The 25,969-nt window shown below is 40.4% G+C and overlaps 1 protein-coding gene across 1 annotated transcript in view; it reads left to right on the top strand.

The window, feature by feature from the left end:
- Window positions 1-24,820, top strand: part of ANKDD1B (ankyrin repeat and death domain containing 1B) — a 27,003-nt gene extending 2,183 nt beyond the window's left edge. Inside the window, 15 exon segments of the mRNA XM_009884252.1 lie at window positions 1,433-1,536; window positions 3,424-3,522; window positions 5,623-5,721; window positions 5,814-5,918; window positions 7,722-7,820; window positions 9,454-9,552; window positions 11,380-11,478; window positions 12,361-12,459; window positions 14,066-14,164; window positions 16,934-17,032; window positions 19,740-19,791; window positions 19,794-19,834; window positions 23,384-23,582; window positions 24,285-24,416; window positions 24,762-24,820. Of these exon segments, the coding sequence (XP_009882554.1) occupies window positions 1,433-1,536; window positions 3,424-3,522; window positions 5,623-5,721; window positions 5,814-5,918; window positions 7,722-7,820; window positions 9,454-9,552; window positions 11,380-11,478; window positions 12,361-12,459; window positions 14,066-14,164; window positions 16,934-17,032; window positions 19,740-19,791; window positions 19,794-19,834; window positions 23,384-23,582; window positions 24,285-24,416; window positions 24,762-24,820 (1,484 nt within the window).
- The last annotated feature ends 1,149 nt before the right edge of the window (window positions 24,821-25,969 follow it).

Raw genomic sequence — 25,969 nt, 5'->3', positions numbered from 1 at the left:
GCAGGATATCCTGCGAACATTGTTTTCCCCATGTTTGAAATCAAGGTAGCGGAAAGCTCTGCCGTATACTTCTTTAGGGTGTAGACTACAGAAACTATGAGTGAGGCATTTATTCTGCAAAGATCCCTGTTCATGATGCTGATATTGCTGTCTGCCACATTCCTTGTCACAGATGCCAGGGGTGCATTTTCATTTGCAACTTTTTTTTTTTTTTTTTTTTCTGTGGCTGGGCCCCTGTGTTGTAAAGCAAGCAAGTCTTCTGGAAACAGCTTTACCAGTGTCCAGTTTAATTTCTAGCTTGTTTTGTACAGTACAGCTGTGATTATTCCCACTGAGATTATAATTATGGGTAACATGTAAAATGCAATTAAGTGAATGCCATATGGATTTCCCTAGTATGGTCTGCAGTCATATTGCCTCAAGCTGTATTCTCATTAGGCGTTAATGAACTTAGACATAATGCAGTAGGATGAACTTGCATGAGAGGCCTCTATGGAACATATAATTGCTGCAGTTTCTAGTTCAGCAGAGAGTGCTGTCCTCTTTGGTGATGTCATTGGGCAAGTGGCTTTCAGGCCAAAATGTTCTAGGCAAGATATCTAAGTGATTAACTTTTTAAGTGTGATATGCTAGGAAATTAAAAATATGTACTAACATTTTTGCCACTGATTTAACTGTTACACTAATTTATTCTAAGTGGTTAATTAAATGTTAAGGTAGAAACATGAGAAATACTCTGACCTCTAAGTTAGCTAAACCAGTTATCAGAAACCGGAATTTTATTTTGCAAAGTTACTGAATATTAGGTGTCTAAATGCATGCTGCAGCTAGCTTAGTTGACCAAACAGATGTGCATTTTTGGGTTCAGACATTAAAGGAAGGTCCCAATATAACAGTAAATTCCACATTGTGTCCAAATTTTTAGTAAAAGTACACCCACCCCCCCCAGTAAAACTGGTTTGTTTGTGGTTTTTTTTCAGTTAGGTCATACCATTTGGTTACTGCTATACATTTTTATGTATTTTGGTGGTGTGTTCTGTTTTAAAACAGAGCAACTTTTCCAAGAATGGGAAATAAATGCTGCGGTTTGTACTGTTCACTGCTATGCCTATAAAATACTTTGGGACCCATTTAGATGGCGAGAGCTTCATAAATGAACTCTTGTTCCTGTGAGCTGTGCAAATAACAGTAATCCACGCTGTGGAAAGTCTACCTCTATTTGCACTTAGTAGTTGAAACTAGAACCATCAGCCAGATGTCTCTAGGAAGAGAAAAATATAATGCTGGAACACTTCTATGATGAGAAGCAAATGAGTCTCATAACATATGAAATCAGGACAAATAACAGACGGTAAGAACAGTATCATCATACTTTCAGTTAGTTATGTCTATTTTTTTAGTAATACGATTTTTTCATCTTGTTTTTCCACAGTATTGCCAGATGAGAGAGAATTTCAATATGCTGCTAAAACGAACAATTTGGAAACCATGGAAAAGCTGTTTACAAAGAATGTTAACATAAATGCTGTGGATACTGTGAGTATGAAGTGTCTGACAGATCACTGATGTGAAATGTGACTCCTTGGGGTTGCATGGTGGAATCCCAGCATGCTAGCCCTGTCAGCTGCAAGGTGATGAGGCTGGGGGAGTACCTTCTAGGACCTGATTAAGAAATGTTTCACACGTCCAGTATGGAAAGTAGGATTTGTGAAGCGTAACTCACAGGCCTTTGCATTTAGTCACTGGTCTGTGCGTCACATTGGGAACTAAGGACTGCTGGATTGTGGTCCCTGCTCTGGTATTTACTCTGTCTTTTTGGGTGACTAGTTTTTTGAGTTTCTGGTCTTTCAGAGCAGAAGGACTTAACTTCACAGTCACTTTGAAAATGAATTTATGCCGCTAGCATTACAAATTTCAAGTGTGAAGTGTTACCGTTTGGTTTGTGGTCATGATATTAATCTGGGGGCTGTGGAGAACAGTTTGTCCCCAGTGGCTATGTGTAAATCATCTACCCATGAACATCCAGTGTTACTTAATCATGGGTTCTGAAAAAACTTGCTTCCCATGCCCACTTGCATTTTTCCCCACTGGGGAATTGAGGCGATAGTACAGGTGCATTCGTTGGTTTGTTTGTGAAAAAGAGAGAGACAAATATTTCTTTAAAGTTAACTTTTCTTGAACAATGGGAATGTTCCTATGAATTACGTACTACTCTGAAAAGTCACTTAAAAAATAGTTCTTGCTTCCTTATTGCTTTCCAGAATTTGGGAAATTAAACTAAATACTTTTCCAGTCCAGTAGTTTGAATCTTTACTCTGCCATCCTTAAATCAGACCGGTGGGTCTAAGAGATTTATTAGCATAACTACGTGGGTGTTGTGCATTGATTGATTCTCCTAACGGGGACATAGCTTACACTGGCAAAACCATTCTTTTATTCATGTTGGTCATTCCTGCCCCTGTGCACCCAGGGCAAATAAGCAAGGCTGGCAAAAGGTGAGTTTGTTGATAGAACTGTATCTGTGCAAGAGGCTTTTTCTGGCATAAAAGCACATCATAAATCCCACCTTTTTAAGCTTTTAACACATATAGCTGTTAATTTAGACTTAGATGTGGATAAGTCAGCTGATCTGCATAGAAGCATAAGAGAACAAATCCAAACTGACTTTTAAAGTTAATTAGTTACATCACTTACATATCTTTGTATGGAAACTCTCAGTGAATTATGTTAAACCCAGTTATGTTCACTTTAACTGGAAGCAAAACTCTCTCTTCTAAAGTTTAATTCAATTTAACCAATCCCTTTTAAATTCGCACCATTAATTAGTTTAATGAAAAATTAATCAAGTGTTCCTGATAAACAGTGAGCTTATTCACCCATGTGAAATTACTCACTGTTTGCAAGGTGAAAGATTTCATTTACATAGATAATGACTTAGTCTGGGAAGGTGACTAACACTGAGTGAGGGAGGAATCTCGTCTTGCAGAGGTAGAGTTAAAAGCAAGGAGGATACCAAAAGCAAATCTAATTGCATAAATCTAGTCTTCAGCTTTTTAAATTGAAGCATATAATGAAATAGTAAACATGGATGTTTCTTGTACTGCATAGCTCTCCTCTAGGCAGTATATGATTGCTTAATGACACTTTGACATTTCAGTGAATTTCAGTGAAGGGATGATGCTATGTAAAGTAATTAAATCATTCTGGTTCTGCAAGAAATCTTTATGATCCATGCCTGAATTCTACCCAAGGGAACAAAAATGCACATAAAGACCAAGTGTGGCTGTTGAAGGAGAAACATGCAAATGTATAGACATTAAAAAATGCATTTGTTAATAATCAGAGAATTCAGAAATCCTGATCACCTGGACAAGTAAAAGAACTATATTACGGACCTGACAACCAAAGGTTTGCTTATTTCAGCTGAAGCGCACCGCGTTCCATTTTGCTGTTGCAAGAAGTCATGTATCAGTGGTGGATTTTCTTCTCCATCACAAAGCTAGACTTGATATGGCAGATCAGGTAAGCTGGTTTACATGTTTTGATTCACACAGTATAGGAACACCTTAAGGTAAGTATAAAAGTAGATATCTGCCTTATGCTCCCCGTTTTGCAAAGTTAACTGCTTGCTGTAAATACTTCAGTTTGTCCTAAGACTGCACATACTTCTCTGAAAAAAACATTGTTAGAGGAAAAACACATTGCCCAGAGCTTTGGCTGTGTTTAATACTTGAGTGAGCGCAAGGGTGGTTGAAGCCACTTGTGCAAATATGCTGTCTGTGGTAGTTGTGTATTAATCATTGAGCAGTTTATATGAAAGCAATCACTAAAAGTAAAAATTAACTCTGGGAATCGCCAGGAGCGGAGAAAGTAACTCGTGTTCTTTCCCTCCTTTTTTATGTGAGTAGCTTAATGCAAAGCTGTCAGCTGCTCTTCAGCATCCATGACATTAAGAGCTTAGCAGTGTATGTCTGATTTGGTTGGGCCAGATGGTGATCCACAGTGCAAGATTCGATTCGGTTATTAAAACCGAATGTATGGTATGTTATTAATAAACAGGGTATTCAAACTAGGAGTTTTCCAGTGAACTGAGTAATGAAAATAGATGAATTGTTTACTCCCCCCCAGCCTCCGCATTTGCTTATTTATCACTCCACTGTATGCAGCAGTGTTTAACTTGTAAGTAAGGCAATTTCCAGGTCGTGGAGGGAGAAAGCTGCCTTTATTTTGCATTGTGTTGGAATGCAAATAACATGAGAGGGACCTGTCAATTCCAGTTACGAGCGGCTTCTGGCTTGAGCATGATCTTGCAGTGTAGGTAACCATCTCCTTGTTAGTGCTGCTTGATTTGCTCTGGAATGTTCTCCCAAGCTGCTCTGTTAGTGAATAACTCACATGCTACTTTGAAGAAATATGCCCGTCTTTCTGGACCCTATCCGCTCCTAAGCAAATCTTGCCTGGTTGTAAGCAACATTTCCCCTTTTTTCTGGCAAGCTGAAAGACATTGTTTGAATAAAGTACTCTATATAGTCTATGGTGTAAATAGTCTATGATGTAAATGCTAATAGGGTAGTTCTGCAAGAAATGGACAGTTTTCTTTAAGTAGCAGTACTTTCTATAGCAACAGTTAGGAAATGGATCCCTGGATCTTTTACAGAGTACCTCTGGGTATAGCATTAATGTAATTTTATTCTGCAACTATTGTAAATTATTCTTTATGGCAAATTATTTTTCAGTGTCTATGATCTATATTTGTTGAGGTAATAAGGAGACTCAAAACATTTTATGTTTTTTTTTCATTACCCTGATAGGGTGCATTGAAGCCAGGTTGGAAATATAGACCCTCCCCTCATGTTGGGGTTCTATTAACCACTCAGAATCTCATTCTAATTAAGGATTACCTTTTAATTATTAGCTGTCTGTAATTCTTAGATGTTGTTAATCATCTTTGTTGAAAGACCGTTGGAAACGCTCCATGATAATTAGCTTACAGAACTTAAATATTATGACATTACCTCTTGTATTTGACAGTGATTGATGTACTCTCTGGCAATCAGCTTGATCTTACAAGTGATAAGAAATAGAATGACACTGGCTGGAAGTTCCTTATCTCTATTCCTTTTGGCTCTAAGAAGTTAACAACAAGGTGTATTTTCATATAAGAGAAGAACTTTTCAGACAATTTGAGAGAAGAGAACCTTAAAAAAAAGGACTAACTAGAAAATTATGGTGACTCATGCAAATATAGTCATTACCTATCATCACCTGAGATGTCATACACCGCACCCAGTGGTAGCTACCTACCTGGTTTGTGGAGAGACAGAATAATTTCCATGTGATATTTAATCCCTGCAGCGTAAAATGGGATCAGCTGTTCTCTGGCAATGCCAGACCTTCTGTCAAGAAAAGGGTTGGCCTGAATATTTAGCTAGGTCTTGATGCATAACATTTAGCTTAATTTAAGTGAGATGAATCCCATGCACACTGCCAGGTGTTAATACTGATTTTCTACGAGCCTGCAGAGCAAAACCCACTCATACACTGAATTAATGAAAAAGATTTAAAGAAATCTGGTATGCGGTATTTTGGTAGTAATTTCTGCCTTTATCATTTTATTTGAAGCATGGCCTGACAGTGATTCATCTTGCAGCTTGGACTGGAAATCTGGATATAATGCGAAAATTAGTTAAAGCAGGTGCGGATCAAAAGGCTAAGAATGAGGTTTGTTGATGAGAAAATTTTACCAACTCGAAACATATTTATGTTGGAAAAAAATCAAACTTGTTCTTACAGAGTTGCTTATGGTGTTTCAGGATGGAATGAATGTACTGCACTTCGCAGCTCAGAACAACAGCGTTAAAATAGTTGATTATTTTCTCCAAGATCTTCATCTGAATGACTTGAACAAGCCTGATGGGGTACAGTACGTTTCTTCCTGTGTATTTCTTTGATGTCGTATAGAATCTGTTGTGGGCAAAACAATCTTGACTTGGGGAATTTCAATGAATTTTTTGATTTATTGCCAGTTATATAAACTTTTAATTACTGATTGAGTATTAGGAAACATATAAGAGAAGCAGCCAGACAAGCACTTAGAGAAAACATGTTTCTTCCCTCTTTGCCTGTCTCAGCTGAACTCCAGACACCTGTTCTCCCATGCTGCCTTTGCTTTTGCTGCACATGATGTTTAGTCCCATCGGTGAGGCGATGGGAGTCAGAGGAGGTTGGGGTTAGTCCACAGTGGTTTCTTTTTTTTTTTTTTCCAGCTCTTTGTTTCTCCCTCTTTTCCTCTGGTCCAGCAATGGTTCTTCCATGGGCTGCAGTCACCCTGCAGGTGTACCTTCTCCTGTGTCTCCTCCCTTGCGTTCTCTCATGTGTCCTCCTGTATTTCTCCTAGTGCATGCTGCCAGTAGTAGTTACCACCCCTTCTAAAATATGTTTTCACAGAGGTATCATGTGGTTCTCTGATGGATCAAGTGCTGACATGTGGTGGCTCAGTTTTGTCTGTTGTGGAGACAGCTGGAAGTGGCTGTGACCAGCATAGGGTAGTCTCTGACCTCCTCCCACACACCTCACCCCTGCAGCCCCCTGCCCTTACCAAAACCTGCCAGTTATGACTAACAGAGGCATATTTTGCCAACGTAGAACGTAAAACTATGTGCAGCCATCCTACAGAGCTGCACCAACTCTTCAACAGTGTCCTCATCAGGTTTGCTGTGTTTTTGTTTTTCCTTCCCACAATGTTAGGGTCTTGCTTTGAGGGCATACTTAGCTAAGTAGGATATTTTACCTTTACGTGAGGAAAATTCTTGTAGGATCTGTTACCAAAAGAATAAAGTTCCCCTATCCTTTTTTTTTAAGTCTTGAATTGTATTGACTCAATGTTGCAAAATTCTGAATTCTTTCTACACATGACAAGGCTGACAAAACAGAGTTAATTCAACAAAACAAACCTTTGTGGTTTAGGCCTTGGGAAAGGGAAGGTGAAGAAGAATCTTCTTTATATTGATGTTGTTTCTTAATTATCTGTTAGTTGCTTTCATGGTTTTTTTTCAGACTTTTAATATAGGCCGCTATCAGATAGTGAGGCCATCTAACCAGTTAGTTAGGTGGCCTCATTGTCTGACCAGCGGTGTGGTTTTATGTCAAGATAACTTTCTGCACTAGAGTTGTAAACAGTTGAAAAGTTTTTGTTAGTGTAACCACTATCAAATAATTGCCACAATGTACAGCACTAAATTCAAGCCTCCTGGATGAAACTTCTGAGATATGGTTGTTCTGGTCTGTGCTTGCAGAATTCAGATCAAACATGTTATGCCATGGAAGTAAATCTTGCAACTACTTTACTGCCTGTTTCTGAGCGTTGTCAGACTTTTAATGACACAGTTCTTTTGATAAATATTTTCATAATGAGAAGAATTAAGAATTAAATATTTTGAGCATATTTTCTACCTTGTTACCATTTCTGAACAGTTTTCAAATATTTTCTTCAGGATATGTAAGATGTATAATCTTTTTTTACACTAACTAAATATTGCATTTTAAAAAAAATCTTGCTCTTCTTGTATGTATCTAATTTTCTGTTAATCTACTTAGTCATACGATACATAAATTTTTATGCAGGATAGACATACACATATGCATGCCACATACCTAGTAACTGGAAGCAACGTATTTTTACTTTCAGTAACATTGTCGTTTTTTCTGTAATTGTTTTCTAGAAAGGGAAAAAGCCATTTCTTCTGGCATCTGAAAAAGGCCATGTTGACATGATAAACAATTTGATTACTCTGAAGCTGTTTACATCTGAAAAAGATGAGGTAAAGGTTTCTTTTCCACAGAAGTACAACTAAAAATGTGCTTATGAAAGATTACTTTGTCTCAGTGTAGTTACTACACAACCAAGTAGTGTGAATGAGCCATACAGATGTCACAGTCATGGTAATGATAGATATTAGCCCAACAAATATATAAAGATGATGATTTTTCAGTAATTAGGGGAAGACAGTGGGACTTCCGGTCTTGTTGCCAGGAGACTTTGCTGTACACATTAGTAGTTCATGTAAAGCAAGACTAGTGTATGCAGACTGCTGGGAGAAGTGGAAAGTCTGGTGATTAAGGTGTCGTCCTCTGTACGGGAAGGTCATATTTCCCAGTTTTTCACTCTGTTCAGTTGTGTCTGTGTGTCACTGCTAAGTCCCGCATGACTAATTTTTCAAAGGTGTTTAAATACTTCAGGATGCAAATAAACACCTATGGGGATTTTTCAGAAGTGCCTTAACACATCAATTTGCTTGAGTTTGTGTTTGATGCTGCATATTCAGGTATCTAAATAACTTTCAAAGTCTGCCTTTAAATTTCTTTACTCCTTACTCAACTATTTGTGGAATGAGATGGTATTTCTCTGCATCTGAAGCATTGCAAGGATAAATACATTCAAAATTGGGAAATGGTCAGAAACTGCATTTTTAGAACCATGTAAGTAAGCACCCAGGAAGTTATGTTGTTTTTCTGGTATTCTGGTAATAGTTTAAAAGCTGCAGTGCAACCCAGAGCTCTTGCTGTGATAACTGGTTTATCAGCAGAGGTTAAAAGACAATGTTGTCCCAGACACCTAGCAAGCTGAAGATGTAACCAGCAACAATGTGAGGCAAATGCTGTGATCCTGCAGAATAAGTAGGTAAGAAGCCAGAACAGAAACTCACCTGCTGGGTCACTAAAAGCAATCACACTGTATCCATAATTTCTAAAAAAGATTTGAATTCCCCCTCCACCCCCTCCAGTGCTGTGAATGAGAAGCTGTTCTGGACTCTCATTTCTCTGAGGGTTAGCATTCTTCTCCTAATTTCCAGCTTCCATTTAGTTTTAGCCAGTTTTATACTTTCTCTTGTGCCAGCATTGTCTTTTAGCTCAAAACCTGCTACTCTTCCTGAAATTGCTCTTTGTTTTTATTTGCTTGCTGGTGTGGATTTTTTTTTTTTTTCTAGTTAGCTAGTGACAAATTGTGCTGATGGTGAAGGAGACTAAAGATTGCTGTGTTGGCATCAAAGCCACTACATGTTTCTATATACTTACCTAGGTTTTGGCCATTAATCTTTAAGTCAGTGATCTTGGGGGCTTGGTGTAGTCCCCATCCTTGTAGGAACCGGTATCCAAAGTTTTCTGATTCATTTTTTAGGAGTTAGAATTTTAGGTATTTTCACTGGTCATACACTGCAGTTTTCAGAATATGAGACAACCAACTAGACCAGCAAGGTCGTGTCTGTGTACATGTGAAAAGGCCCATTTCAGATTAGTCTGAATCTTGGAACACGCTGCATGGATCTGCCTCCTTCTCCTTGTACATAAAAGAGAGATATATGTAAAAGACCAAAGGCTTTGTGTTGGTTTTTACTTGATGTTTTGACTTTATTCTGGGTTTTAAAATACCTTATTTGACATTTTAATTTCAAGGATGGAAACACAGCATTGCATTTAGCAGCCAAAAATGGTCACAGTGAAGTTGTAGAAATTCTGCTTGAACATTGGGAGGAAATAAATGACATCAATGAGGTAAGGACACAGAAATTACTGAAAGAGATAAAGTTAGAGTTTTGAAAAATCAACTAGAAAATAACATTTTAATGGAATAAATGTTGCACTGAGTAGACTTTGTTAGTTCTGTTGCTTTTCTAGTATCTTTGCATCCTGTTTCATGTCCCTCCTCCAATAAATTCAGCTCCATTAACTCCTTCAATATCTCTTTCTCTGTCCTCTGTTCCTCATATAGTGGCCTTCCCTCCATCTCACATGCCTTTGCATGGTAGAAGGAAATAGAGGAGACGCAAACCTCTACCTAGCTTCCTGTTCTCCGACATTTCTGGCCCCGTGACCCCATTCCTTTTACCATCTCTGGTGCTTTTCAGGGTATTCACTGAGCCAGTTCAACATGCATACCCAGCACATACCATTGCAGGCACCTCAGCAAAGACATCTCAGATTTGTACCTTTTTCATCTGGCCTCAATTGACTGCACAGATTTGGCTACAGACACTGCCTACCCACTTTTGGTTTCCCGGGTTAGTGTTGGTGAGCTCAGCCAGCATATTTACAAGTTGCATATTAGCCATTAAGGTTGTATCTCTGAGTTGATGCACTCATGAGCTTAATTTTAAGGCTTAAAGTAGGGGTGGAGGAGTGAAATGCTGACTAACTACTCAACTCAGCGTTCCTGCTTTGCAAAGGGTCCTTGTGTCTTCTGCTTCTTCTGCTGGGCAGCTGGAATGAACTGAGTGAGTTAATTCCCTTTGTTGTGGGCTGGCATGCCCAGTGCGGACACCTGCACAGTGTTTCACAGTCTGTTCTGCTGGCCTGGTGGGCAAAATGAATAAGGGACACACACCCACTCCTGCCCAAGGCCCTCCTCTTACTTAATCAGCAACAGATTTATGAGTTGAGGAGTTCTCTTATCTGGCTCGTTTGTTATTTCCAGCTATGCAATCTTTGAGGCACATGAGCCCCTTTGAAATGTGAAGCCTTCATGTTTCCAAGCCCTGTCTAACAATGTTGATTCTGCACACAAAGCTCGTACTGCTTGTGACCCTGTCTTGCCATAGCTAATGGTGTGACTTTCCTGTCCAGCTGGAAAAGTTCTGCTGTGTGGATAAACACGTCTCTCTTTCCCCAGCATGAGCAAAGGACTGAAATATATTAAATTAACCAGAGTAATGGTGGCAAGAGTTTATGCAAGGGAAAATCAGAATTTGTTGATGCTTCTGTGAATGCTGAAACACTAGAGTAAGTTTCAGTAAACCTTTGTGTATTTTAGGAGTTGAGAAGCAGGGATTAGATCCTTGTGCACCTAATGTAACTTATTTTAGTGACTTGCTGTGGAGACATGGATACTTTCTTGGTGTGAGAAGATTTGAAATAAATATGCAACAAGATTATTTCTGCTAAAAGTGCTCCTTATAACTAGTGTTAGAGTTGAGATTTCATCAGAAATCCATGGACTGACAGAAATTGGTACTTATGGTATGTGCTAGCATACTAGCAGTGTTGCCTGGTGTTGAATGGCAGCAATTGCTACCTACTGTCTTCATTTCTGTGCCTGTTACTAGCAATCTTCTTTGAAAAGAGAGTGATTAATATTTATGAAAGTTATCTGTATTGTAAACCTTTACTGTACATCTGTCCAGATAAATGTCACCAGTCACTTGTGTCAGTGAGTTGCCATTTCATTTAAGTGTTAATTTAGGAGCATTCAGGTTGTGTTCTCTTGTGACCATCTCCTCTTTTCTCTTGAGCTGGATGAGTCTGATGGAGCTAACCTGTTTTGTGTCATGGCCCTATAGTCACGTGGCTTAAATTAGAACAGACGTTTTCTCTCTGTTGGTCTAGAATGGAGAAACTCCATTTTACTTGTCTGTTGAAGAAGGTCATGAAAAATGTGCTGAACTCTTACTAGAAGCAGGGAGTGATATCAATGTTTTAACTCAGGTATGTATACAGTATCCCTCCAGCATACAGGTGCTGGAACATCCTGGGCTGTGGGAAGGACCTTATCTTCTCTTTTCTGTGTGTACTAACAGTATATTTGCTCTGCTTATTTTTATGAAATGGTAAAATAGTAAATTGGTTAATAAAATAGAATTGGGAATACAGAGAGTGCTAACAGAATGAAACTAATGTGGAATAGATTTATTTGAGTACTGTGGTGGAGCTTTTTTATTTACTGTATGTCCAATAGTAAAATATATGACAAGGAAATGTAACCAACTAGAGTAATTGAAAATCCTCCTTTTTGGCAGCGTATATAACTGAGCTGATGACAGACCTGTTCTCCACATCTGGTTCCTGGACTCAAGTCCAGCTCACGTGTTGAATGGCCTTGGCTTGCCAGCTCTGAGAAGTTTACGATTCCACAGACTGAGAGCTTGTTTGTTTCAGCAGAAATATTACGTGAAAATTTTCTATTGATTTATTTTTAAAAGTATGTTAATGTGACTGTGCTTGCTTGCCAAAAGTCAAACTGAACTAATAGACTAGGAGACATTTTGGCATTGTCATTGTTCGTGGCACAGAATAGCTGACAATGCTAATTTATATCTTTCTTAAGAGATACTGAAAAGGACTATAGAATACTGGTGTTTTTAGCATATTTGTTGTGATATGGTAAAACATGGAAGTTCTTTCAGCATTTACAAAAACATATCATGCTAACTGCTGATCCACTTCACTTTTATCAAAGGGAGTTTTTTGGGGCGAGGGGATAATGACACAAATTTATATGAAAGATTACCCTATATTGATAGCTCTCTTTAGTAATGTTTTTCCAGCAACAAAAATGTAAGGTTTTGCTGTCTGTACCATTTCTTTCAGAACAATAGCAGTCCTTTGCAGATTGCAATTCAGAATGGACATCTATCCTTGGTTGCTTTTCTTATTGATAAGGATATTGACCTGGTTCCTAAACCTGAGGTAAGTGTATATCAGTATAACTGTTCTGCTGTTGTTCAGCCTGTCCTGTCTTTTATGGCCTTCCCTGGGAATTCAAACAGCTCAATGAGATCAACTATTTCCCTAATTTTTTTACTATACACATTATTACGTGGTTTATGGACGTTGGTTATCAATATGTACGAACCAACAAAAACAAGGCCTGGTTGCACAAACCCAGTGAGTGCCTGGGCAGACTGGTGCAGTGCATTGTAGAGGTGGTTGGGCTGAGCCAAGGACCAGGTATTAGGAGACGATGAGCACAATACCCTGCTTGAACTAAGCAGCAGTAAGGCAGGCCTCCCTGTGTGCCATCGGCAAAGAGTGAACCCTTGTAACTGATTTTGAATAAAGGTAAATAAAAGGTAAATAAGCACCAGTGCTTTCACCCTCTGCACTCAAAGCATATGCCTTCAAAATCTGCATGCCACCATTCTTTGGGGCTTAAAAAGAAAGAGTTACTCCTAATATTCAAATCTTTTCTCAATTTAGATATTACAGTTTTCCTTGCATGTGAGATTTTCTGTGAATAGGAAATTATTTTCCACTTCTACAGTACAGGATGAACATAGAATCTGGGCTTCGTGACTTATCTGCCATGATCACTGGCCTGTTGTGTGATGTTATCAAGGAAGAACAATTTACGATGTGCTTGAAATGATTTATTTTAAAGATCAGACAGTTGTGCTGCTTGTTCTCATTGGCTTTCTGTAGCAGAAACAACTCATAAAACTGTTACTTATGTTTTGGAAACATTTCCAGTGCAGTGTTGCATAAGAGCTCGCTTTATTTTTCTGTAGCACTGAAGAAATGGCTGGAGTTTATAAAGACACTAATGAACTGGTGTCTGGCACCCATCAATGGCACCGGTATGGAATTATTCTTTAGCTGTACTTAACAAGAAACCGATGAATCACAGGTTCAATACACAAAGTGATCTTGCCAATCTAATGGTTGGCTTGTGACTGGTGTTTGATCTGCACCCCAGTTATTTTAATAAATTATCACTCAAATCAAAAACCTTAATTTCTTTCTAGCTGTAATTTGCTTTTTATAAATATGACACCAAGTCAGTTTAGTATGAAGAATATTTCCATCAGCAATACGTGACAGGAGTTTATTCCTGGAAAGTGGATTTTGACATTTGTTTACCCAATGCAGAATTAGTCTGTCTCCAGCCTATTCAGCTAAGGGCAAACCCAATTTTCTGAGGGAACAGAAATATTACCCTAAGGTTTCTATTTTCAGCCAAGGGTAGCAGCACATCCCAGGTATGAACACATAAGAGGAGTGCCTTGCCGCGTTCCTAAGTGGTGACACGCTGATATGCACCACGTGCACTCAACATTTCCAGGTTTCTCAGCTGCATTTGTTTACCTGCTGCTGTTGGTGTTGCAGGGGCAGGAGCAGGAGCTGGCTGCCATCTCTGGCATAACTCTGCACATCAAGGTGTGCTTTCTGCAGACTTGAGCCTCTGTTAGAACATATTGCCTTTGCAAGGGGCAGATTTTAACAAGAACCTATTTTTGTTTGAGTGAACTTCTAATAATGTACCCAAGTATAATAGTTTATTATTTTCCCTCCACAGCAGAAGAATTCCCCTCTCCATTTAGCAGTCATCAATAATCATCTAATGGTAGTAAGAAGCCTCTTGGATGCCAATCATGATATAAACTCCTTAAATCATGTAAGAAAAACTGGGAATTAACATAACTTCATTGGTAAAGAGGAGATTATGTGGATTTTGCTTGAAATATTTTTTTTTTTCCTTACAAGCTCAGGGTACAAAAAAATAGGAAGGAAGAGGCAGTTCCCTCCTTATCGTTTAGTGTGTATGCATATGTATTAGTCACTGGTACATGCTGTGCTAGTATTGTTTGTGCAAGATAAGGATAGCAAAATATACTCAGAAAATATTTGGATTAATTTATTGTTCAAGTGTTACAATTCATGTGAAATAATTGACAGAAATATCTTAATGGTATTGATCTCAGAGGGAAACCCAGTGCAGAGTTTCCCTTGTCTGGGATGGAGTTAATTTTTTTCATAGCAACCCAGAGAGTACTGTGTTTTAGATTTGTGACCAAAACATTGTGGGTAAGGCACCGGTGTTTTAGCTGAACAGTGCTTGCAGAGCATCAAGGACTACTCTGTTTCACACTCTGCACCCCCAGTGAATAGACTGGGAGTGTGCAGGGAGCTGGGAGGGGCCACAACCAAACAGATGACCAGAGCTGACCAAAGTGATGCTTCACACCAGACAACATCACACTGAATGACAAGGTCACAGGTCTCTGTGGCGCAATCAGTTAGTACATTTGGCTGTTAACTAAATGGTTGGTGGGCAGGGACGCTGGCATCTGTTTTCCCCTATCTTTACTAGGATTGTTTGGCCTCCGCTCGGTGCTGGTGGTCCACCACCTCCACCACTGCTAACACCCTCAGGTACTGGATACCCTCCTCTGTGGAAGACCATGTCATGCGTGATGTGTGCGCCGAGTGATGCGTGATGTGTGCCAACATATTTACTTTGGTGTTGGCTTGCTTGATCCCTTTTTTGCTGTGCAAAACCTCCTGTAATTGTTAATGACCATTTTCAGCTTTTGCTGTGTTGTGTATCACTTTGTTTTGCTTTGCCTGGAGAGCCATGATAAAAGCACTGGCCTTGTGCCTAATCTGGTATTTTTGGGCCCTACGCTGCTGCTATCTGGGTACTCAGAGAACTGTCTCATGGAGAATCAGAGAATTATAGAATAGTTAAAGTTGTAAAGGACCATAAAGATCACCTAGTTCCACCCCGCCCTGCCCTGGGCAGGGACACCTACACTAGACCAGGTTGCTCAAAGCCCCATCCAGCCTGGCCTTTACACCTTCCCCCTGCTCTCCTTGGAGAGATGCTTTGTGGAGAGAGGAATGAATGGCACCTACCCCTTCTTCTCCTCCAGGATGGGTCACCCCCACCTTCTTGTAATAGCTACAGTTCCTTGAATATCCTTGTGTAATCAGACTGTTCACACTAGTCCGTGTTGTGAGCCTGATTTTAGTTATTGTTCATAAAAAACTAATTGGCAATGCCACACAGGAGTGCGCCCAGAGGTGGTCAATCCTTGGATGGATGGGCGTGTGGGAGGAGCTGGGCAGGTGCCTGTTGCTGTTATTGCCTCCAATAGCTTGGAATTTCATGCCTGAACAGGCAGGTAGTTCCAGGTAATTGGTACACCATTTGAAGGAGGGGAGTCTTCCCTGCTCTGATGAAACACAGAGACTTCTAACGCTGTGTTGGGGCCTGGCCCATGCCTACTGAGCTGCCATCCAGTGCCCTCATGTCTGAAGTTACATACAATAGCTACATACGAATCTCTAAATTACTGCAGAAAAGAAAGTAGGATGTATTTTTGGGACAAACTTATGAAGTCATGTGATCATACTGTGTATTCCCAAAAGAGCTGATGAGACACTTTAAAGTGGAACCCTGAGGCTGATGTTTCTTGGTGTGTAAGGTCTTCGTGTTTCACTCTGCAACGTGTAAGTTAAGATCTAAAGGCCAAAAAAGTTCTTTAACCAGACCTACAGAATGTAGACTAGCAACATCCAAGAAGCACGGGCACAAAGCCTTCGATTTAAAAGGATGCTGTGTCACATGAAACATGCTAAGGGACATGTCCAGCTATGCAGGGCTTCCACAAATGACAACATATCTTATTAGCTGCTGCATTACACCTATAGATGTCTGGAATTTCTTACTGTAATACTCTGTAGAAGGATAAATATATGAATGAGTTTTATTTGGGTACAGGAAACTGTGTCAAGACTACACAACCCTAATTTCAGACCCAAAGATTAGGCTTGAAACTGAATGCCCCCTTAGCTGTATTTCTTGTTAATGGTTTGGTTTTGTTTAATGTGCTTTTTTTCCCTCTTTTTTTTTTTTGTTTGTGTGTGCGCATGTGGTTTAACATTCACCGAACCCATTATGGAGCAGGTAAAATTCTGCTGCATATCATTGTTTTGTGGCAGGGCTGGCTAACAGACCCTGTAGACTGTGACACAATGTACTGCTCAAAACTAAGGATACCCAGTTGCATTTGCATGAATTTCAGCGGGGAAAAGTTTACCCGAAAGAATAGTGTGGGTGGGGGTTGGCAGTTGCATGAAGCACTCTGTCCAAAACACCTTCTTTTAAGAGGGAAGAGAGAGAGCTCATTAGGTTACAGTACATTAGAGGGGCATGACAGCAACTTTTTCCCTGAGCCAGCTGGAACTCCTGCCTGGTTTTCCAGGTAGGTACTGGCTACTGGCAGGTAGGTCGCTCACAAGTTAAATGTTTTCATTCTGTTCCACGTTTTCTCACCAAGGCTGTTTCTTGGGGTGAATCTTCTTGAGATTCAGATTGTGGGCACTCCGCTTCTAAGAGGAAGTTTGGCTTGTTGTATTTATTTGGTATCATTAATTACAGAGGCAGGAAAACCCCCTACATCTGGCAGCTGATCTTGGCAACGTGGAGCTGGCGGAAGTGCTGCTGAAGGCAGGCTGTGATCTCAAGACCGTGGATAAGGTAGATTGCATTCCTCACACATGCAAGGATCATGTGATTTTATTTTTTTGTTTTATAACTTTCTTCCCAGAGATGCAGGAAGCACTTGTTGCCAGTTGTCTTTCCTAGGTCAAGCTAACTGTTAGTTGTTACAAAGAAAGTCTCCTTTTAATAGTGCTGAACCTGCTGCTTGCAGAGATCTGAAATGGTTTTAGTGAAGAGCCATAAACTTCCAAGCTGTGTAGTTTGAAGGATAAACCCTGCTGCCAGAGACCTCTGACTGGAAGAAAGGACTAGGCTTATGGAGTGGAAAACGGCCTATGGCTATTGTAACTGTGCACCCGCAGCCAGATTCATTGCCAGGAGAGGCACAGGTACTGCCAGCTTCACTAATTGCAGTGATGGTGAGTTTGCCCTTTAGCACTCTGGGCCATCTGCAAATGATGGTGCCGGGTCCCTTAGAAGCCGTCCTAGATCTGTTCAGGTGTGTGCTTAGCCCCTCTTCCTGATGTTCAGCCTGGAAAGACTGAGAACAAGAATGGCAATGGCTGGAAGAACTAACAAAGCAGAGTCTCTGGAGAAGTGCTTTTGAAAGGACAGAGTACCAAAAGAAGTTTTTATAAATTTTTCTAAATTACTGCAAGATAGAGCAAGAGCTTCATCTTTTTATACTGTTGCTGCTATATTGGTTTTCTGTATGACTGAATTGACAGATTTTATGTTTATCATAAGCAATATCTATCTCTTCAGTAACTTTCATGCACAAAACTGTCCTGATGAGGAGTAAAATTTTATGGACTAGGATCATCTCTTTTTTCCCTAGCCTGACATGAGGCTCAGGGCTCTGAGTGCGGATGACACGGTTGATGTGTTTTGGGAGGCTGAGGTAAGATGCTGCATTGCAGTTAAGCCTTCCCATTCAGAGTCATGCCTTACACTAGCTGGAGAGCTGCAGCTGTCATATGGGCTAACCCAGAATGAAATCTTGTCCACTTTAGACAGCACCTTAGCCATTGGCATGCATAGAAAATGACTTATTGACTCTTTTGACCTTAAGCACCTGCAAGCCTCTGGGCTGTGTAGTGCCCTGGAATTACAACAGTGTTGACAGAGTTCAGGGCATGTTATGAGAATATGCCCCTGAGCCAGCACAAGTTCTGCCACCTTTTTGCATTGGTTTTATTTCTTGGAGTAGTTTCTCCCTTGCCTGTTTGCTGGATGTCCCGAGGTCATGCCACTGCTAGGAACATCCGCAAGTACAGCCCTCTTTGAACTGAACTGGTGCAGAGCTCCCAAAAATGTTCCTGTCCTTACTGAACAGTAGGCGGGGAAAAGGGGAGCCTGCTTCAATTGCACAGTGTTTTCCTGGCCCCTGTGCCCTGGCAGCAAGAGTCCTGAGTCTCCAGAGCATGCCATGCATCTGCACAAGTTTCAAGCTGTTACAGCTCAGGAAATGCTCTCTTGGGAGCTCCTCCTTCCTCCCATTTGCAGATATAATTGTCGTTGGTTGTGATCCATAGTGCAGAAAGTGCTCCCTGTGTGCAAGACTGCTGTGCTACATGAGCACGCAGGACACCAGCAGTGTCTGCACTAGCACAGGAGACCAGAAATACCCCCTTCTTCCACCCCCTCCACCTCCCTGTGAAACGTAAAGCATCTTTCCAGAGGTGGGACCTGAGGAGCTTTTGTGGTCTGTGGACTCTTCACATATAAAGTATGTCTATGCTATAAAGATTTTATGAAATGTAAATTTCTTGGCTTCCAATGCAATGCTTTTCTAAAACCAGGCTAATTAGAATGATCTGGAGCAGAGCCAGGAGCTGTAACTCAAAAGGTATATATCAGGAACTTTAAAACTGGAGAGTTGAAATGCCTTATAATTTAATTACTTAAGCTTCTAATTAAGGAGTTGGCTTCTTTTAAGTCTGATTTTCTAGAATGCCTGGCACTTGATATGTGGAGAATACCCTGAATAATTAAATCTGAAGCAGTTCCACCCCGTGCAAATCTGCTGAAAACAGACAATTGCAGAGAGAAGTGGACAATTGCAGAGAGAACCCTGCAGAGCCACTGAGATGCCTTTACATCGCAGTGCTGATAGTAGAGATGGGTTCAGATCGACTGAGCAGCCCTCTGCAGCTGGAATTAAAGCACTGGCTTTTAATTCCTTGACTGCCTGCACTACCCATGAAACATCACCTTCAGTTTTGCTCAGTTCAGTTGTCTCGTCCTGTGAGCCAGCTTTTTTCACCATCCAAACCAAGATGCAGGTTTGCCCTTAAAGTTGGAGGTTTCCAACTTTGGCAGCCATCCATCTGCAATGCCAGTTTAAACATAACATGGGAATGGACGGTATTTGTGGTAGTTTTCAGCCTGTGCTTGCTCAGGCTCGCATGAACTTGGAAGCAGTGACTGGAGAGCGCAAGCTAGTGTGAAGTATGGAGCAGTCTGAATGCAGGAGGTTTCTGAAAGCAGCTTTACCTCATCAGAAATTCTTTAGGGGGAGTTCAATGCAGGAAAAAATCGACCACCTCTGGGCTGAGGGGATATAGCTCACACAAAGCGTAGAACTTTGATTGTAGCTGCCCTGAAGCCATAAAATTGTAGTAATACATATTCTTGAAAAAAAGGGATGGGCGTCTGTAAATGAAGCTCCTGTGTTTCTTCTATTACATACTTCTCCTGGTATATATGAGATAATGTTCCGATTCACTGTCTCTGCTTTCAGCATGGAAAAACTGCACTTGCTGTGGCATCAAGGAGCAATCATGCCCTCATTGTAATATGATCATTAAAGCACAAAGGTATTATGCCATGAAACAGGTAAGAGACATCTTTCATTTCACTGAGGAGAACTATAAGGGAAAAGCTGATTCTGATTTTGAAGCACTTTTTGCCTGAGGTCATCCCTTTTGGCAGGTTGCAAGACTGGCCTTGATAAATTGAGGTTAGGATTGGGAACAGGAAGGTCTCTACCCCATCCAGGTTTTATTCCTGACTAGCTGTAAAATTTTAGACAGATCTTACTGTTTTCCTGCATTGTACTCTACACACAGACATAAAGAGCCAGAGAGAGATTCTGACCCAAATTCAAACTGTGCCGTTGGCATCAGGGCTGGGATGACCTGAATCCATGTTGATCCCTGTGTCCTTTGGTACAGCAAAATTTGTGGTTGAAAAATGGAGTGCAAGTGTCTGTCACTCCTCTGCTAATAAGGGAACTGCTGCTTTGGCAGGAGCTCCCTCTTCTGTTTTATGTGTGTTAATTATAAAACATAATCATTGAAACGGGAAAGAAACAGGCAAAAAGTGCGAAGGACACAGCTTAGATTGACCTCAGATTGTCTGAATTTCTAACCTTCTTTGGCCCTCCCTAAAGGGCTGAGAGTCAGATGTATTAAAGTGTAGGTTACCGTTATTTTGGCCTGTGTTGACTATCCCATGTCACTTATGAATGTGTACACACTCTGTAGGTGGTAAATGTCTGAACAAGAAAAGCTCAGCTTAGTACCTCTTAAAATCAAAGGAGTATTTGGAGCTGGGCTGCTGGTGAGGTCCATTCTAGAGACGTGCCTTAAAATTCAGACCCAGCCCAAATGGATCTTGAAAATTCAGAACATCTCATGGCACAGGGTCTTAAACTGGGACCATTTAGAATTCTGAGAAAGTTTATTTGTTCCATCAGTGTCAGTTGTAGCAATGAGCCACAAAGAACGTGCTATATCTACACATTTGATGAAAGGGGGGTATTTCATAGGATGGTAAAGGTTCATTTTAGGGCGTATTAATGCTCCATTAACCAGTCCTGTATTGGCTTGCTCAGTTTCTCTTGTTTGGAGCCACAGGTTTATGTGGGCTCCCTGAGAATCGATTAAATTAGCTGGGTTTTGACACAATAGTTTCAAGCTCTCTCAAATACACTCTTTGTTTGCAGACTGGTCCTAGTGAGGCAGTAAAAGACATCTCTTGTAGCATCCACCATAAAACCTGGAGGAAGGAAGACACTAACAGAATCTGTTTATGTAGAGCAAGTAACTCTGTGAGCACCAGAGCTAGCAAACCCAGGCAAAAGGACTGGTGAAAGGAATTCACATGACTGTCAGCTCCTGCACTTTCATTGCTGAGCTGCCACACAAATCTGAAACTTCGTTCCCATTCCTGCCTCCTGCTAGGCAGTGTTTGTTTTACCAGGTCAACCAAGTGCCTCCCGGGGCGGTATAAGCATACTGATCCTGCCAGAGTGCAGGCACAGGAATTAGTGATTTTTACCACCCACCTCCAGCCCCATGTGTTCAAATCCATAACACTTAATGTTACAGGGCAGTGGGCTGGTAAACCACAGATCTAGATTAATTATCATGAAAAACACCTCTATGAACTTCCTGTGTTGTGCATATTTGATTTGCATCAGTTCAGCTGGAGTTGTCAGGTACATTACTGTGTCTTTTGGCTTAGAGGGGAATCAGAAGTGAAGCAACCTGTTGCCAGAGGAGACATGACAAACCTGACAGCAGTGAGGCGGTAATGCTCCTAACCTCTTGGCATTGTTTACTCAATTGCCTGAGCAGAAGGAAAGATATTTAAGCAGATGGTTTTCTGTTAGAGCTCCATGGATGTCGGGAAATAGAAACATAAGTGTTTGCAGTCCACTACTGAAACTAAGAGCACAGCCTTTGGGAAACAGCTTAGCTCTTACCGTTATGGAATATGGTATTCTTCAGGTGGTGCTACCATATAAAAAACTACAGCATTTTGAACCATTATTGTAAGAACTGTCTTTTTGTTACATTGAGCTGACTTATCATCTGTGACAAGGCATTAGCTACAAAAGGAAATGTCATGTTGCTGTGAGGAAGTGCACGTGATATGAGTGTCTTGCTCTGTTTGCCTTTTTTTCTGTTTAGTGATTCTACCCAGCCCTTCCCTATCATGGCCCAGGCTGTTTCAACTGGATTTGAGGGCTGCCCTTACTGTCCCACTCTGCCATTGCCTAGACACACAATTAGCAGCAGCAGAGAAGCTGTGCTGCTGCAAAGGGAGGAGAAAAAAGTGGTTTTTTGGTGGTGTTTGTTTTTTGTGGTTTTGTGTTGCTTGGTGTTGGGGTTTTTTTTGCTGTTGGTTTTTGTTGTGTTTTGTTTTTTTTTTTTTTACAACCTCAGAACACTGAACTGGGAGAGCCTGAAGCTGTCCTGTAGAATGTCCTAAACCTCATCTTGCAAGTGTTAGGAAGCATGAAACAAAGTTTGCACCAAAAAAATGGAAACAAACATACATCAAAATGCTTAATTGCTGAACTAAGATGATTTTTTTTTTCTTGCAATACTCTCCTAAGGTTAGGAAATAATCCTGTTGTATTTTTCTGAATTTAGTCCGGAATGGAGTATTTTATGCTTAGCACTTTTAAAATGTGGTATGTTGCCATTTCCTTTTTCTGCTTAGTATATGCTTTGTAATCCTGTATCAACTTCCTGAAGACATTTTTCACTTTGGAGACTGATTTGAAAGAGGACTAGCACATAAACAAAATGAAATATGAAAGTAGTTTGATTTTACCTATACTAGGAATGAGGCTTTTCCCTGGGCATTGCTCAGCTAGGGCTGAAATCAGTGCTAGACGTGGCTTTTGCAGAGGTGCCCAAACAAGAACTAACCCCATCACTCCTGTTTCAGGTGAGCCATGCATATGGTAACAACACCACTTTTAATCCGGAGGGTAAAATGTTTGTGGTTTCAGTTTCAATCTGATTTTGTTTATGCAGGCAATAAAATGAGATCCAGGCTCATCATGCACATGCTTATTGGCCCTTAGACACTTTGCTGAATGGGGCTCTGCACGCTAAACCCAGTGGCTCATGCTGCCACCAAATAATCTGGTAGTTCCCGCTTCAGCCAAGTGGAGCTGAAGGGCCAGAGGTGGGAACAGCTTGAGCAAGCGCCATGACGATGGTGCCCAGCCTCTTCTCAGGGAGAGGTTAGCACTTCGAGAAGCAAGAGGATAGAGTAAGAACTGTTGTTGAAACCCAACGTGACATATAAAGTAGACAGAGCCAAGGAGCACAGCCGTACTTGCTGTGACTTGCTATTGTGTATCAAGTACTAGACAAAGAAAGTGGTTTATTTTGAATTTAACTTAATAAGACGTAGCAATAGACACAGGAGGGCTTAGTTTCTGTTTTGTTTGCAAGACTGTAATAATATCATCCATGCTAAGACACCTTCCAAAGCACTCTACTAGCCAAACATGATTCCTTTACCTGCACTGAGCAAATCACCTGTTAGTAGCTACATATGGCTGTACAGGACACACTGTTCACTGCTCACTAAGCAAAGGTTCCTGGCTTCATTACAAAATTTACCTGCTTTCTTTTTCAGGAACATCTAGCTCATAGTGGTGATGGGTCAGGCTTTGGCTTGTCCTTCAAACAAGACCATAGCACACAGACCAAGCAAATCCGTTCCTCCCTTTGGAATCTAGCATACAACCAGTTAAAACCCCAGGAATGGAAAAAAATGGCCCTGTTCTGGAAGTTCACAGATGAACAAATTAAAGCTATTGAAGAACAATGGACAGGTAACAATATCTGAATGGCTAGACATAATATATAAGCTATAAACACCACAAAGCAGAGTTGCTTTTTAAACTATGTGAGTATTACAGGTACACACTGGCCATACTGCTCTTATTCAAATTATGAAAAAGAGCAGTGAATGGATACAAGCCTTGTCCCTGGTTCCTGGGAAGCAGTGCTGTAGAAGTACAGGCCAGTTCTGTTCTCCCTATTGGCCTGAAGGAACCTTCATCTTTGGAAACCAAGAACAGCAGCAGTGACCAGCAGGGACGGGTCTTGCAGGCCACACTGCAAGTGAGGACCTGGGGAACCTTGAGACACAGGAAGACCTTGTTCATGCTTTGTCTTCACCACTGCCATCAAAGAGCAGTTTCTGTTTTCAGGCATCTCAAGTGCTGGGAAAGTAATACTATTATGGCACATGTTATACTTGTTTATTACGACTACAGGGTATATTTCCACATGTTGAGGAAACATGAAAAGATTCATTTTAAGATGTATTAGCTTTTTTTTTTTCTCCCTTACAGTAGCCTTAGGATAAAACTAGAATTTTTGTTTGTTTGTTTGTTTTAACTTTTGTAAGTCTCAGTCTTCATTTTGCTTCTAGGCGAGAAAGTAAATAAGAGTAAATTATTAGGTTTTAAAACCTCTCAGAACTCTAAATGTGCAAAAGCACAAAATACACTGCTTTGTGTATTGCATAGGGAAAAAAAGTTACAAGGAACATGGAAACAGAATGTTGCTCATCTGGCTACATGGTGTATTGCTGGCTCATCAGAACCCTGTCAAGCATATATACGAAGACCTGGTGGAAGCAGGATTTCAGCCTTTAGCTGGTAAGTTGTTTTATGGTGTACAGAGCACATTACAGTGTCCTCTGCGAGAGCGCAGTGCGGTGCTGAGGGCCCTGCTGGTGCGGGGAAGGTGTGACCCTGGCCAAGCTGGAGGACACTCTCTTCCTTTTCGGGACTCTGCCCCTGCTGGGAGATGAGATTGGTTGAGGAAGAGCATTTAAATGAGACTTGAGACTTCTAAAGGAAGATAAAAATGTGCAAACTTTGCTTCCCTATTTCATCCTGCAAACATGGTTAAAATGTGATTGGCCATCCTTCAGTTAGATTAGTCTGACCTTGTAAAAAGTAGAGCGTGTCAAGCAAGTGTTTTCTCCTCTTACCTTACAGAAAAGATCAGAGCTGCAACTAGCACTGATACAGACTCCAGAAAATGTGCAATTTCATGAATTCATCAATAAAACATGGTGTATATGATGGAATTACATGCCAGATGGAAAGTGGCTTTCAAATACAAGTAGTAACTTTTCTGGAAACAAAACCCCATTTTGAAGTTACATGTTTTTCCAAGCTAGAAGAACTTGCAGTCCTGAAATATTGGTTAGTTTTTTCTCATATGCGTGCTATACAACAATCTAAGGAATTTAAGAGTGAATGGCTGACTGGTAATTTATGACTATACTGCTAAGCAAGAACCACCCCCCTACAATTTCTACAGCTGGCTTAACATTGATACACTAATTCCATACTGGAACTGCAAATAAAGCTATTTTGTGTTTAACATGAAATGTAAATGAGATGTTTTCTACCTGAAAGAAATTAAATTTAGTAAGACAAAGTTATGTGTATAAATCAACACTTCCAGAAATAGGTTGGCACCTGGCCTCATTTGGGATTCAGGTTTTTATAAAGTCTTGCTAGGATTAGTGTTCCTGTCTGAGGAGGGCTTTTCTCTTGTTTAATTAGTGCTAGGATTATGACAAGTCTTTCTTCTTCAGCATTTGATTTATGCAGTTAAAATACACCAAAGTGTGATGTCTAAAACCATGTGTGGCTGGCTGCAGAATTTTCTATCATGGCGCAAACTTGTATACATACTCTAAAAAGAAGATTTGATATTTAATACTTAACACATCTAGCAATTATTTCACTATTTCGTGTTCATGTCTTGAACTAATATTTGGTATTGTCTTGCTGAACACGTTTAAAGGTTTTCTCATTATTGAGTATGTTTCATAACTGAAAAATTATGTAAAATTTCTATCTTTGTAGCCTTCCCTGTAACAAAATAGCAATAGATTCATCATGTCATGGAAGAATTGAATCGCCCTGTCTATCTATGCATAGCTAGCATTGTTTTGTACTGAATCTTACTGTTTGTACTAAACAGATGATCATCTGTACCTTAGTCTGAAGTCTTACGCCTAACTGCCCTCTTGTGTGCAACCTGTTTTGACATGGCTGCAGAGCAGCACAGGAATATGAAGAACAGACAGATAAATCCTCAAGTTTTGCAATTAGGGATCTGCGATCACAAATTATCAGATCCTGAGAGGTATGCATCAAGTTCTGCAACGTTAGCTTGGAAAATAAGAATG

The sequence above is a fragment of the Charadrius vociferus genome, unplaced genomic scaffold (assembly GCF_000708025.1).
Source record: "Charadrius vociferus isolate BGI_N301 unplaced genomic scaffold, ASM70802v2 scaffold183, whole genome shotgun sequence".
NCBI lineage: Eukaryota > Metazoa > Chordata > Aves > Charadriiformes > Charadriidae > Charadrius > Charadrius vociferus.
The sequence above is the reverse complement of the archived record's forward strand: the minus strand, read 5'-3'. Positions and strand labels throughout refer to the sequence as shown.